Here is a 15393-nt window from a genome sequence, read left to right on the forward strand (position 1 = left end):
CTCAATCTTTCTCTCCGCCATGCTCCAACTCACAGTCAACAAGCTCCCCGTTGAAGTGGAACTAAATTACAGAACCAATGTGAACCTGTTCAACCTTCGCCGTCTCCAGGCCAGATCCAAGAACACTCCAACCTCTGTCGTCGAGCTACAATATGCGGACGACGCCTGCATCTTTGTACATACAGAGGCTGAATCCAGGGTATAGTTGATGTATTTACTGAGGCGTACGAAAGCATGGGCCTTACGCTAAACATCTGTAACACAAAGGTCCTCCACCAGCCTGTCCTCACTGCACAGCACTGTACCCCCCAGTCATCAAAATCCACGGCGGGGCCCTGGACACCGTGGACCACTTCCCATATCTCGGGAGGCCTCCTATCAACAAGAGCAGGCATCGACGATGAGATCCAACACTGCCTCCAGTGCACCAGTGCAGCCTTCGGTCACCTAACGAAAAGAATGTTTGAAGACCAGGCCCTCAAAACTGCCACCAAGCTCATGGTCTACAGGGCTGTAGTAATACCTGCCTCCTGTATGGCTCAGAGACATGGGCCATGTACAGAAGACAACTCAAGTTTCTGGAGAAATATCACCAACGATGTCTCCGCAAAATCCTACAAATCCCCTGGGAGGACAGGCACACCAACACCAGCATCCTCATTCAGGCTAACATCCCCAGCATTGAAGGACTGGCCACACTCAGTCAGCTCCGCTGCGCAGGCCACATAGTCTGCATGCCAGGTACACGACTCCCAAACCAATTGCTCTACTCGGAGCTCCTTCATGGCAAACGAGCCAATGGTGGGCAGCAGAAACGCTACAAGGACACTGTCACAGCCTCCCTGATAAAGTGCAACATCCCCACTGACACCTGGGAGTCCCTGGCCGAAGACCGCCCTAAGTGGAGGAAGTGCATCCGGGAGGGCGCTGAGCACCGAGAGCTCAATGCTGAGAGCATGCAGAAATCAAGCGCAGGCAGTGGAAAGAGCGTGCGGCAAACCAGACTCCCTATCCACCCCTTCCCTCAACGACTATCTGTCCCACCTGTGACAGAGTCTGTGGCTCTCGTATTGGACTGTTCAGCCACCAAAGAACTCACTTCAGGAGTGGAAGCAAGTCTTCCTCGAATCCGAGGGACTGCCTATGATGATGATGATGATGACAACAGTGACTACAACTCAAATGTACATTATTGGCTGCAAATCATTTTGAGACGTCCAGTGGTCGTGCAAGGCGGTATAAAAATTTCTAGACATTCTTTCATTCTCTTTGTAGATCCGCTGTTGCGGATTAAATCCAAATACTGCTCGAAACTGTCCTGTGAGCAGATTATTTCATTTCCCATCAACAGAATGTAATGTTGGATTGCGATCATATGAAAACACCAAACAGAAAAGATCATCGGGTCTCCCCAGACTGTCCCATACAGTTATGCTGCCTTCATGTGTCGTCACAGAGACACTCCAAACCCCCAGGGAGTCACATAATCTGTTGGGGTGCTGGGGGCGGGTGGTAGAATCAGAAAAGCTCCTCTCCTGCTCCTTAAGGTCATGGAAAGTAATGCAGGAGCCCACACTGTCCCTGGCCTTTAGGGTAGCTATCTCTGGTTCCAGGACATCGCCTCCCCACCCAGAAACAGGTCCAACTCTCTCCTGAAGGAATACCGTCAATCAGCGCTCACCGTAAGTGATCCACAGGTCCACTGTTCTCTGGGAAAAGAAGAAGCGACTAAGCTCCAATTGGGAAATCTCCACACACACACAGGTCAATCTTTTCCCTCGTGTATTCTAATGTAGGCGTTCACCTCTGTGCACTGGTAAACATCTCAGTGTCGCGCAGTACGTGCTGAAACTCGCTCTGGCTCCTCCTTTTAATCAAACATTGAAGCTGAAAGCGGATTGAATCAGGAAGTGCTGAGAGAGAATATGGCTTCCACACAGCAGTCCGAGAGTTTGACCAAAGATTTAAAATGTTCCATTTGTCTGGATTTCTTCACCGATCCGGTAACACTGGAGTGTGGGCACAACTTCTGCCGCTCCTGTATCACACAGTGTTGGGAAAAGAAGGAGACAAAATCCTGCCCGGGGTGTAGAGAGGAGTTTCCGGAAATAAACCTCAGGGTTAATCGGGCCTTGGCCAATCTGGCCGAGAAAGTTCGAGAATTAAACCTGAATCCGGAAAATAAGGACAGCAAACTTCACTGTGAGGAACATCAGGAGGAACTGACGCTTTTCTGTGAAACTGACAAGAAACTGATCTGTGTGAAGTGTCTTGTTGCTAAAGGGCCGCGGGGTCACAAGTCCCACAACTTCATGCAGATAGACGAGGCTGCGCAGATGTACAGGGTACAGTGGGAGGGTACAATCTCTGTCAATATTTTTAAAAATCTGTTTTGTTGCGAAACTTTACATTCCGTTCATTTCTAATTCCAGGATAAACTGAAATCATCCCTGGAATCGGCTATGATGAGAAAGGATTCGGCTCTGGACACCACACGGCGACAGGAACAACAGATTTCCGGAGTTAGGGTAAGGTCTCCCTGAGCTGTTTTTCTGGGATCTCGGTTAGTTTTGTTCCCTCTGTCGCGGTACATTAATTATGTTTCACATTTCATTTTGTAGGAACAGTCGAGCATTCTGCAGACCCACATCACATCCCAGTTCGCTAAAATGCACCAGATTCTCACTGAGAAAGAGCAGCGTTTGATCAGCGACCTCAAGGAACAAGAGGGGAATATTCTAAAATCAATGGATGAAAACTGCCGTGCAATCCAACAGAAGTTAGATTGTATTAACCGAGAAATATCAGAGTTACAGAGACAAATGGAGGAACAACACACAGTCACGTTTCTGAAGGTAATTTCTAGTTTTATTTCATGATTTCTAAAAATAGCCCGATATTTGGTATCTGTCTTCATAATTGCATTTCCTGATATCACTCCGCATTCGAGCGCATTTGTGCTATATCCTCTGAAAATCCAAAATATCTTCCCTCCAATGTGGATTCCAATTCTGCAGTTACTCCCCTCTTGGTATGTATATTCTATACCTCTTGTCATACAACTTGTTATGCTGATAGCTTTAGATGAGTAAAGAGAGGAGGAGGCTTGACTGGAGAATAAATGTCGGTATGGACTAGTTGGGCTGAATGGCCTGTTTATCTGTCGTGTATCCCATGTAATTCTATACGACCTAGAATCCTATTATGATTTTTAAACATCCTTAACAAGCTGTGGAGCTTGCTTTAATGCTCTGTGAACCTGTACCCAAATCCCTCTGCTGTTCTACTGCACGGAGGTGACTTCTGTTCGGAGTAGAATTCCTGCCGTTAGTCCCCCTGTCTCAGTCCACACTTCACTTACTGGGAGATAATTCTGCCCACCTGATTAGTATCCGTTCATCACTTCCTTTGGTCTTCTACCAAATTAACTGTACCTCCAGAATGGACCTCGGTGGGACCCCACTGCCTAACTCGAATCAACCTGAAAACCCATCCTTAATCCCTACTCTCTGTTATCTCCCTTCCAACTCATTTTTCATCCAGGTTGCTATCCTCCCCGAATTCCACACCACACGAGCTTCGCTAGTCATCGCCTGTGTGGTTCCGTATCAAGGCTTTCTGAAGCTCCACGTACACTGCATTGCCCCATCAGCCATGACTATCATGTCCTGAAACAAATTTATTAAATATTTCCAGTAATATCCCCCCTTTTGAAATCTGTGCTTTAATTTCAGTTGGTTTCTTGCTTCATTATTTTTCCAGGGTCTTCTAAAACTACTAATAGTTTCCTTCTTTTAACAGAATATGCTTATTGTATACCTTCCGAATCGCTTGCTAACATATCCCATTTTTACTATTAATGCCTCACCTTGGCTAGCTGGTTCCTCCTTTTACTAAAATCTGCCTTACTCCATTTGCATTTTCTACAGACATTTTCGTTTATGGTGCGATCTTACACCTAATACTAAGGTGTGCACCGATATTTCGCTCATATATCTGATCATTCCTTATAACCAGATCAGGCACTTGAAGGCACCAAACTGACTCTCAATGCCCTGAATCCAAGCGGTATGAGATGCCCCGGGTGAAGCGCCCCTCACGGTGCTACGTGCAGAATATAAATCCGGCTGCTTGGGAGGTCCGGTTCAATAATTGCTGAGGAGGTTCTTCTAACGCTTGGTTACTTTGTGTAGCAAGTACAATCGATCACTTTCTTGTTATCGTGATGCTTTCTTACTGCACCTGAGGCAATTTGTGTATATGTGAGAGAGAAGTAAAAGTGCCTTGGTGTGGGTCACATTATATTAAAGACCACAGCTGTCAGGCTCCAGCTGAGATACTGCTGAGTGCTCACCTGAAATTGTACAGGGACAGAGTACGCATGCGCAAAACTACGCTGGTGATAGGTTGCACTTATAAAACCAGGTGAGAGGCGACAGGCATGCAGGCTATCTCTGCGCATCTATCTATCTTCCACTATCTAAGACATTTAAATTGTTCTAGACTTTCCCCCATTTTAAATTGCTGTGTCCACAATTATATTCGCTTGTATTATGTAGACATGTCCGTTTGCAATTACACTTTCCTGCCAGTGGAGGCGCAGAAGCACTAGCTGTGGGTGACTAACCACAGCATGGCAGACTGTAGGTATATACAGCTTTGAATGTACGTGGAGACAGAGCATTTCATCATAGAAGTGTCAAAATGCCGACAGAATGACTATAAAATGGAGATTCCATTAAGTCTGTGCATCTCACAGCTCTCCATCTTATTGTGGACTTACTTTGCAAGATGTTGAAACATCATAGTTAGCCTCTGTTTAGCAATACCTTCAAAAGTATAATTCCTAGAAACCGTACTTGACTGTGAAAATATATGTAGACTCACACGTAGGTTTTCAACATTATTAAACATCTTTATTCTTCTCAATTTTGGGGATAGCCACCTCACTCATAGTTTGGCACGAGTCTGTCCGCTCTTTATTCCTCTGATTGCTGGAACCAAGTTCTGTTGACATGGCGCTGCTGCCCAAAGAATAAATCAATCAATTTTTCACGGCAACAATACATTTGGATGGAAAAATATAAAATTGCTAACTTCGAGTGTGAGTGCATTTCCTGAAAAATAGCTGGTAATGTTCCTTTACCAAGTTCATTTGCCAGTGTGAATCTGAAAAGTATCTCGGCCCTGTCACTGTTTATTCTGGTCTGTCCCAACCACTGAAACAGCTGAAATATTTCACACTTCTTATCATGTTGCAGTGCGTGCCGCTGAATTCTGAATTTCTGCTCCCAGATCCTTGGTGTGAACTCAGATCTGTGTTTCTGTTTTATTTCAGGAGGCATGTTCCCGGCAGAGAAGGTATGAGGTTCTCTCTACTGAAATGTTATTTAATCCGTTAAATGAACAAACACGAGAATTCTAGAGTTGACTGTTTGATATTTTCAGAATCAGTGAAGATGAACTTCTCCTTTCATTGGACGGCCAAAATCTGACTCTGGGAAAATTCAAAGGGCCCATTCAGTACACTACGTGGAAAGAAATGATAGCAAACATCAGCCCAGGTAAAGAGTTTTCATCGCCCTCATCACCACGTCTATTTCACACTTTGTAAAAAGTCTCGTTGTGTGAAGAAATATAGATATGCAATCCAGAAAATTAGGAGCAAAGAAATCATGAAATAATCACCACAAAGAGATTGAAACTGTTTTCTGAAATCAGTGCTCTTGTCTCTGACCCTTGCACCAGATCCAGTAGTGAGTGTGCTGTACAGAAACAGTGTATATTATTTCGGACAAAGAACAATGTTCTCACCCTTCACACCGACATGTGACTGAAGCCCAGAAAAATGCTCACATTGCTTGGCACAAAACAGGTTCAAGTTATAAAGGAATCCGTGTTTGCTCCCCCCCCCCCCCCCCCAGCAGAAACTCCCCATCCCCACTCCAGTGCCCTAACCCGCCTCTGAGGAATTCCATCCCAGCACACACTGCCCAGGCCTGAGTTCCAAACTCCCTCTAACCCTCCCACAAATTACTTTAAATCTATGCATCCTGGTTGCTGACCCCTCTGTTAAGGGAAATAGGCTCTTCCTCTCTATTCTATAAGAACAAAAGTACATAAGAAATAGAAGCAGGAGTAGGCCATACGGCCCCTCGAGCCTGCTCCGCCAATTAATACGATCATGGCTGATTGGATCATGGACTCAGCTCCACTTCCCTGCCCATTTCCCATAACCCCTTATTCCCTCATCGTTTAACAAACTGTCTATCTCTGTCTTAAATGTATTCAAAGTCCCAGCATCCACAGCTCTCTGAGGCAATGAATTCCACAGATTTACAACCCTCTGAGAGAAGAAAGTTCTCCTAATCTCAGTTTTAAATGGGCAGCCACTTATTCAAAGTTTATGCCCTCTAGTTCTAGTCTCCCCCATCAGTGAAAACACGCTATCTGCATCCACCTTGTCAAGCCCCCTCATAATCTTATACGTTTCGATAAGATCACCTCTCATTCTTCTGAATTCCAATGAGTAGAGGCCCAACCTACTCAACCTTTCCTCATAAGTCAACCCCCTCATCCCTGGAATCAACCTAGTGAACCTTCTCTGAACTTCCTCCAAAGCAAGTATATCCTTTCTTATAAATGGAAAGCAAAACTTTACTCAGTATTCCAGGTGTGGCCTCGCCAATACTCTGTATAACTGTAGCAAGACTTTCCTGCTTTTATACTCCATCCCTTTTGCACAAAGGCCAAGATTCCATTGGCCTTTCTGATCACTTGCTCTACCTGCATACTAATCTTTTGTGTTTCATGCACAAGTATCCCCAGGTCACGCTGAACTGCAGCACTTTATAATCTTTCTCCATTTAAATAATAACTTGCTCTTTGATTTTTTTTCAGCCAAAGTGCATGACTCACACTTTCCAACATTATACCCAATATGCCAAATTTTTGCCCACTCACTTAGCCTGTCTATTTACTTTTGCAGATGTTTTGTGTCCTCCTCACAAATTGCTTTTCCTCCCATGTTTGTATTGTCAGCAAACTTGGCTACGTTACACTCGGTCCCTTCTTCTAAGTCATTAATATAGATTGTAAATAGTTGGGGTCCCAGCACTGATCCCTGCGGCACCCCAGTAGTTACTGGTTGCCAACCCAAGAATTAACCATTTATCCCAACTCTCTGTTTTCTGTTAGTTAGCCAATCCTCTATCCATGCTAATATATTACCCACAGCTTTAACTTGTGCAGTAACCTTTTATGTGGCACCTTGTCAAATGCCTTCTGGAAGTCCAAATACACCACATCCATGGTTCCCCTTTATCAACCCTGTTTGTTACATCCTCAAAGATTTCCAGCAAATTTGTCAAACATGACTTCCCCTTCATAAATCCATGCTGACTGCCTGACCGAATTATGTTTTCCAAATGTCCTGCTACTGCTTCTTTGAAAATGGAATCCAACATTTTCCCAACCACACATGTTAGGCTAACTGGTCTATAGTTTCCTGCTTTTTGTCTGCCTCCTTTTTTAAATAGGGCCGTTACATTTGCAGTTTGCCAGAGTCCAGGAAATTTTGATAAATTACAACCAATGCATCCACAATCCCTGCTGCTACTTCTCTCAAGACTCTTGGATGCATGTCATCAGGTCCAGGGGATTTATCTGCGTTTAGTCCCATTATCTTACTGAGTAACAGCTCCTTACTTTTATAGATCCTAATTTTATAGATCTGAATAAGGTCTCCCTCAGCCTCCTCTGCTCCAAAGAAAACAAATCCAGCCTATCCAATATTTCCTCATAGCTAAAATGTTCCAGTCCAGGCAGCATTCTCGTAATTCTCCTTTGTACCCCCTCTAGTGCAATCACATTGTTCCTGTAATGTGGTGATCAGAACTGCACGCAGTACTCCAGCTGCTGCCTAATCAGTGTTTTATACAGTTCAAGCATAATGTCCCTGCTCTTGTATTCTATGCCTCGATGAAAATGGCTAGTATTTCGTATGAATTCTTAACCACCTAACCTACCTGGCCTGCTACCTTCAGGGATCTGTGGACATGCACTCCAAGTTCCCTTTGTTCCCCTTCACTTCTCACTGTGTATTAATGTGTATTCCCTTGCCTTGTTAGCCCTCCCCAAATGCATTTCCTCATAGTCCTCCAGATTGAATTCCACTTTCCACTGTTCTGTCCACCTGACCATTGATATCTTCCTGCAATCTACAGATTGTGTCTCCATTAACATAGAAACATAGAAAATAGGTGCAGGAGTAGGCCATTCGGCCCTTCAAGCCTGCACCACCATTCAATAAGATCATGGCTGATCATTCCCTCAGTACCCCTTTCCTGCTTTCTCTCCATACCCCTTGATCTGCTTAGCCGTAAGGGCATATCTAAATCCCTCTTGAATATATCCAATGAACTGGCATCTACAACTCTCTGTGTTAGGGAATTCCACAGGTTAACAACTCTCTGAGTGAAGAAGTTTCTCCTCATCTCAGTCCTAAATGGCCTACCCATTATCCTAAGACTGTGTCCCCTGGTTCTGGACTTCCTAACATCGGGAAAATTCTACCCGTATCTAACCTGTCCCGTCCCGTCAGAATCTTATATGTTTCTATGAGATACCCTCCCATCCTTCTAAACTCCAATGTATAAAGGCCCAGTTGATCCAGTCTCTCCTCATGTCAGTCCAGCCATCCCGGGAATCAGTCTGGTGAACCTTTGCTGCACTCCCTCAATAGCAAGAATGTCCTTCCTCAGATTAGGAGACCAAAACTGAACACAATATTCCAGTTGAGGCCTCACTGGAGGCCCTGTACAACTGCAGTAAGACTTCCCTGCTCTTATACGCAAATCCCCTAGCTATGAAGGTCAACATACCATTTGCCTTCTCCATTATCAACCATATAGCCGATTTTAGTATCATCTGCAAATCTCTTAATCATATCCCCTAAATTCAAGTCTAGATCATTGACAGATATCACAAAAAGCAAGGGACCAAGTGCCGAGCCCTGCGGGAGCACACTGGAAACATCATTCCATTAAAAAAACACCCATCAATCAATACGCTTTGCTTCCTGATTCTAAGCCAATTTTGAAACCAACTTGTCACTTTGCCCTTGATCCCATAGGCTTTTAGTTTCCTGACCAATCTGCCATGTGGGACCTTATCGAAAACTTTGCTAAAATCCATATAACTTCATCATACGCACTGCTCTCATCGATCCTCCTGGTTACCCCCTCGAAAATTTCAATCAAATTAATCAGACAGGACCTTCCCTTAACACATTCACGCTGACTGTCCTTGATTAATTCGTGTCTTTCTTAATGAAGATTTATCCTGTCACTCAGAATTTTTTTCCAATAATTTACCCACCACCGACTGACTGAACTGTATTTACTCAGTCTATCCCTTTCTCCATTATTAAACACAAGTTACCATGTTAGCAGTCCTCCAGTCCTCTGGCACCACACCATTAGCCAGAGAGCATTGGGAAATAATGGCTAGAGCCTTTGCTATTTCATACATAAGATCATTAGAATATGGAGCAGGAGTAGGCCCTTTGACCCTCGAGCCTGCTCTGCCATTGAATAAGATCACGGCTGATCTGATCTTAGGCTGAGTTCCATTTCCATGCCCGCTCCCGATAACTCTTCACTCCCTTATCGCTCAAAAATCTATGTATCTATCTCCACCTTACATATGTTCAATGACTCAGTTGCTACTGCTCTCTGGGGCAGAGACTTCCACAGATCCAGGACTCTCTGAGGGAAGGAATTCCTCCTCATCTCATTTCTAAATGGGTGACCCATTATTATTGATAAAGTGCAACATTCCCTCCGGCACCTGCCTATCCCTGGTCCAAGACAGCCCTAAGTGGAAGAAAAGCATCCGGGAGGGCACAGAGCACCTCGAGTCTCGTCGTCGAGAGCATGCAGAAACCAAGCACAGGCAGCGGAAGGAGCGTGTGGAAATCTAGTCTACGCACCCACCCTTTCCTTGAACCATTGACTGTCCCACCTGTGACAGAGACTGTCATTCCCATATTGGACTGCACAGTCACCCGAGAACTCACTTTTAGAGTGGAAGCAAGTCTTCCTCGATTTCGAGGGGCTGACTATGATGATGATGAGGATCTTTCCTCAACGAAGGAGACCAAAACTGCACGCAGTACTCTAGGTGTGGCCTCACCAACACAGTTGTAGCAGGAATTCTCTGCTTTTATACTCCTTCCCCTTGCAATAAAGGCCAACATTCCATTTGCCTTCCTGATTACGTGCTGTACCTGCACAACTAACTTTTTGTGTTTTATGCACGAGGACCCCCAGGTCACTCAGTACTGCAGCACTTTGCAATTTTTCTCCATTTAAATAATACTTTGCCTTTTTATTTTTCCTGCCAAAATCGATTACCTCACACTTTCCCATATTATACTCCATCTGCCAAATGGTTGCCCACTCATTTAGTCTGTCTATATGCCTTGGCAGAGTTTTTGTGTCCTCCTCACAACTTGCTTTCCTACCCATCTTTATATCATCTGCAAACTTGGCTACATTACACTCGGTCCCTTCGTCCAAATCATTAATTTAGATTGTAAATAGTTGAAGTCCCAGCACTAATCCCTGTGGAACCCCATAAGTTACTGTTTGTCACCCAGAAAATGAACCATTTATCCCTGCTCTCTGTTTTGTTTCAGTTAACCAATCTTCTATTCATGCTAGTATCTTACCCCCAACCCCGTGAGCTCTTATCTTGTGCAGTAAACTTTTATGCGGCATATCATCGACTGCCTTTTGTCCACCCTGCTCGTTACATCCTCAAAGAACTCTAGCAAATTTGTCAAACATGATTTCCCTTTCATAAAACCATGCTGATTCTGCTTGATTGAATTTTGCTTTTCCAAATGTCCAGCTATTGCTTTCTTAATAATGGATTCCAGTATTGTACCAACCACATAAGTTAGGCTCACTGGTCTATAGTTTCCTGCTTTCTGTCTGCCTCCATTTTTTAAAAATAGAGGCGTTACATTTGCGGTTTTCCACTCCGCTGGGACCTCTCCAGAATCGAAGGAATTTTGGTAGATTACAACCAAGGCAGCCACTATCTCTGCAGCCACTTATGTTGGCAACCCTAGCATGCAGGCCATTAGGTCCAGGGGACTTGTCTACTTTTACTCCCATTATTTTACCGAGTACTCTTTCTTTAGTGATAGTGATTGCTTTAAGTTCCTCCCTCCCTATAGCCTCTTGGTTATCTATTAGTGGGATGTTTTAGTGTCTTCTACCATGAGGACTGATGCAAAATATTTGTTCAAAGTCTCTGCTATTTGCCTGTTCCCCATGATTAATTCCCCAGTCTCATCCTCAACGGGATCAACATTACTTTAGCTACTCTCTTCCTTTTCATGTACATGTAGAAGCTCTTCCTATCCGTTTTTATATTTCTTGCTAGATTATTCTCATATTCATTCTTTCACTCTCTTTATAATGTTTTTAGTCGTCCTTTGTGATTTTTAAATATTTCATAATCCTCAGGCTTCGCACTAATCTTGGCATTTTGTATGGCAGTTTTAAAAATTTGATTCCATCCTTTACTTCCTTAGTTAACCACGATGGCTCTCCCTCTCGCAAAGTATTTCCTTCTCATGCAAAACATTTTTGTTGAGAGTTGTGAAATATCTCCTTAAATGTCCACCACTGTTTTTCAACTGTCTTGCACTCTAATTTATTTTCCCAGTCCACTTTACCCAACTCTTCCTTCATAACTTTGCAATCGCATTTATTTAACATTAGGACACTGGTTTTAGACCCAACTTTCTAACCCTGCAACGGAATTTGAAATTGAACAATGCTATGGGCACTCTTTCCTGGAGACTCCTTTGCTATGAGATCATTTATTAATCCTGTCTCATTACAATGTACCAGATCCAAGTTGCAGGAGTGCGAAATGATATTCTCACAGAAGATCAAGATGTTGAATCAGATTGGGTGGTGATAAGAAATAGTAAGGGGAAGAAGCCATTGGTGGGCATAGTCTGTAGGGCCGCTAAAAGTAGCTACATGTTGGAAGAGGTATAAATAAAGGAATAATGGAGGCTTTTAAGAAAGGTAAGCAATAATCATGGCTGATTTTGATCTTGATATTGATTAGGCAAATCAAATTGGCAAAGGTAGTCTTGAGGAAGACTTCATAGAGTATATCCAAGAGGGTTTAATTGAAGAATACATTGCGTTTCCTCTTTTGCTTCTCTTAACAGCCTGCAATACATTTAATCCGGGGTTTTATTCTGGGAATTTATCCTGGGAAGTGGATAATTTCTGGGGATTTATTCACTTCCAAACATGCTACACCGCTTATTACTTACTCTTTTACCATGTTTATTTCATTCAATATTTCACACTCATCCTCCCTGTCTGCATCGTCGCTCTCTTTTGTGGAAACAGGCGCAAAGTAGTCATTCAGAATCATACTCACATTTTGCGCCTCCGCATACAGAGACAACACTCCCACGGTTCCGCCAAAGTAGGAGGAATCGTGGCATAAATCACTGACTGTGTCATTTTAACTTTCCTCCCAGTTCCAGCCTCTCTGACTCTGGATCCGGACACAGCGCATCCCCAGCTCATCCTGTCTGAGGACCGGACCCGTGTGAGACTGGGAAAGAAACATCAGCCGCTTCCTGACACCCCGGAGAGGTTTGATGCCTGGGGCTGTGTCCTGGGATCGGAGGGATTCACATCAGGGAGACACTACTGGGAGGTGGAGGTGGGGAACAAGACTCGATGGATTGTGGGAGTGGCTCGACATTCTGCCGGGAGGAAAGGGGGAATCATCGTCAGACCAGAGACCGGATACTGGACTGTGGGGCTGTACCGCGGAAGGGACTATTTTGCCTTCACTTCCCCCTCACTGACCCCCCTCACCCCGAGTGTGAAGCCCCGGAAGATTGGGGTGTACCTGGACTATGAGGGTGGACAGGTGTCATTTTACAATGCGGACAACATGTCCCATCTCCACACTTTCAACCACACTTTCAACAGGAGAATCTTTCCCATATTCAACCCGGGAGCGAAAGACAACGGGAAAAACACGGCACCGCTGAAAATCTCTGGGGTTTAATGTCACTGAATAAAGGGTCTGTTTCCATCATTTCCGCTCCCATTCCGGTTTCTGACTCCATTCCCTCCCCGGGTGTTTTCGTATGATGAACATTTCCAATTGTAACTCAGTCTGTAATCAGTGTTTGACTGTAACCCCAGCAGGGCCGGGTCACTGAATAACCCTCCCATCCTCACCCTACAACATATCACCTCCGCCCAACCTGTACTGGGATAGAGTCTCTCCCTCCAGGGACCCCAGCCTGGCATTCCTCTGGAGATATCACCCGGATCGACATTTAACTTTATTCCCTGTGACCTTCCTTTGGCTGCGGTTTTAACGGAACCGTCCACCCATTGAATATAAACAGCTCAGCGCCTTCATTAAGGAGCAGAGAGTGTGGGGTGTTGGTGCAATCTGTGCAGCACTCACTGGGGAACATCACAAACTAGGCCCCGTTCCCAGGGGGGAGTTCATTCTGAGGAGGGAGCTCTGCCCAGAATTCCCGAGGGGGCAAAATCATGATATCAATTGGGGGAGGAGCGCAGCTTGAGGTGGAAACCGGGCGGATGTAAAGCCGGGCTCAATTAAGCTACTGGGGAGCAGGGAATTGGAGGAGCTGGATCGGCAGGGCGATTGATTGGAGTTAGGGAAGTGGCTGCTGCCAAACGGAATCCAAAAATATAATCTTCCGTCTTGAAGCAGAATGGCAAACCGTTGACCAGAAATTCCTGGCCCTTCCGGCAACGCCTGAGTTACGCTCCAGCCACATCGAGCGAGTTTGGAACAGCCACTGATACAAAGGCCACAACATAGACGCCTTTCCTTTCACCCTATCCCATGTTATAAGATGTACTCACCTGCATGTTGTGAGAAGATTTTAACATGTAATAATGTTTTTAAATATGATATTATAGAAGCAACTGCAATGTGTGTAGGCTTAGCTAAACAAGAAGGCCCAGAAGGAAAGCATGATTGTAAATTGAGCCAATACTATAGTAACTGCTATAAATATGCTGAAGTAGTTTAGAATACTGTGTTATGTTAGAAACACCACAACATAGCCAAGGACAGGACATTAATTAGTCACAACATAAGATAATGTGGCTGCAGCATATATCATTCCTTATCGCTAGAGTTGCAGATCATGTTAGGCAGTGAACTATGTGAAGTTATTTGTGTAGTACCTGGAGAAGAATAGCTCATTCTGCAAAAAGAGGTAACAGGGAGGATAGCAAGATAACTGTCGACTGTCTTATTGAAGGTCAGAGGATGTTTGAATTAATAACTGGAGTGTTGGAATGAGATGTAGTGGGAGCCCAGGCAGCTGCAAGCTGTCACGAGTGTTTGTTCGGGAAAAGGGTATAAAAGAAGCAGCATTGGAACACTAAAACAGTGCAAACACACAGGAAGATAAGAGAAATTACAGTCAATAGAATACAACAAGATACCGCAGCATAGTCACTCAGAGGGCATCCGCTGAGATTCCAAGAAACAGGCTGTCGACTATTGCCCTGTTAAATATTACTTCTTTGTACTGGATGTAAAGTACTTAATAAACCTGTTATGCTTATAAACAATCTACCTGTAGCCATCGTGGTTTGTTGTGTTCATGAACAAGTCGCTTATGTCAGATTAAGCTGAGAAAGTTACATGGTGCTATTGCTGCCCTCTCTAGCCTGGGGACCACCCATGGTCTCTGCCAACATGTGACACTTGCTCTATCCCCCGCTGCTGTGATAATGTTGTGTATTAACCAGCAAGTGTCCATATGGCTGTAACCAGATATTAATCTTGTGTACAATTTGATGAAACTGAAATGCGAAGAATGTGTCATGGTATTTAGAACGATGGTTTAGAATGAAAGAGCACAGAATAGTCTGACCACTTGCTGATCGTGTTTGAAGTAATATCTTGATCTTAAGAAAAACACAGGGGATTTGCTAATCGGAAAGACAGCACCTCCGACAGAGCAGCACACTCTCAGTACAGCACTGGGAGTGTCCGCCTGGATTAGGTGCCCAAGCCTTTGGAATGGGACATGAACTCACAAACATTCGGACACAGAGGTGAGAGTGCTGCCCACTGAGCCACAGCAGGCACCTGTTGTGCCCCTAGCTTTAATACAACAATTAACTCGCTATCTATTATTAAAGGAAAATGTAAGATAATTGTAAACAAGTTTATATTTCACAACCTTAATATAAACTGATGTAAAAGGAACATTATATTGCCTGTCTCCTGCTCTTCCTGAGTCATATGAAACCTAAATAAGTCACAAATCAGTAGACA

General features: G+C 44.2%; 1 protein-coding gene across 1 annotated transcript; it reads left to right on the forward strand.

The window, feature by feature from the left end:
- The first annotated feature begins 1898 nt into the window (after positions 1-1898).
- LOC139229617 (zinc-binding protein A33-like) lies at positions 1899-14659 on the forward strand. Its single transcript, XM_070861129.1, has 6 exons — positions 1899-2345; positions 2433-2528; positions 2622-2855; positions 5339-5361; positions 5449-5564; positions 12581-14659. The coding sequence occupies exons 1-6, from the start codon at positions 1926-1928 to the stop codon at positions 13120-13122; spliced, it is 1431 nt and encodes a 476-aa protein (XP_070717230.1). The 5' UTR covers positions 1899-1925; the 3' UTR covers positions 13123-14659.
- Positions 14660-15393: the final 734 nt, after the last annotated feature.

Source organism: Pristiophorus japonicus, chromosome 19 (assembly GCF_044704955.1).
Source record: "Pristiophorus japonicus isolate sPriJap1 chromosome 19, sPriJap1.hap1, whole genome shotgun sequence".
In the NCBI taxonomy this organism is placed as follows: Eukaryota; Metazoa; Chordata; class Chondrichthyes; family Pristiophoridae; genus Pristiophorus; species Pristiophorus japonicus.

What these genes read in the sequence shown, in the direction of transcription:
- LOC139229617 (XM_070861129.1), top strand. Translation starts at nt 1,926, where the DNA reads ATGGCTTCCACACAGCAGTCCGAGAGTTTGACCAAAGATTTAAAATGT. An exon ending in AGGCTGCGCAGATGTACAGG is followed by an intron (nt 2,346 to 2,432) that starts GTACAGTGGGAG and finishes TTCTAATTCCAG; the next exon opens with GATAAACTGAAATCATCCCT. An exon ending in AACAGATTTCCGGAGTTAGG is followed by an intron (nt 2,529 to 2,621) that starts GTAAGGTCTCCC and finishes TTCATTTTGTAG; the next exon opens with GAACAGTCGAGCATTCTGCA.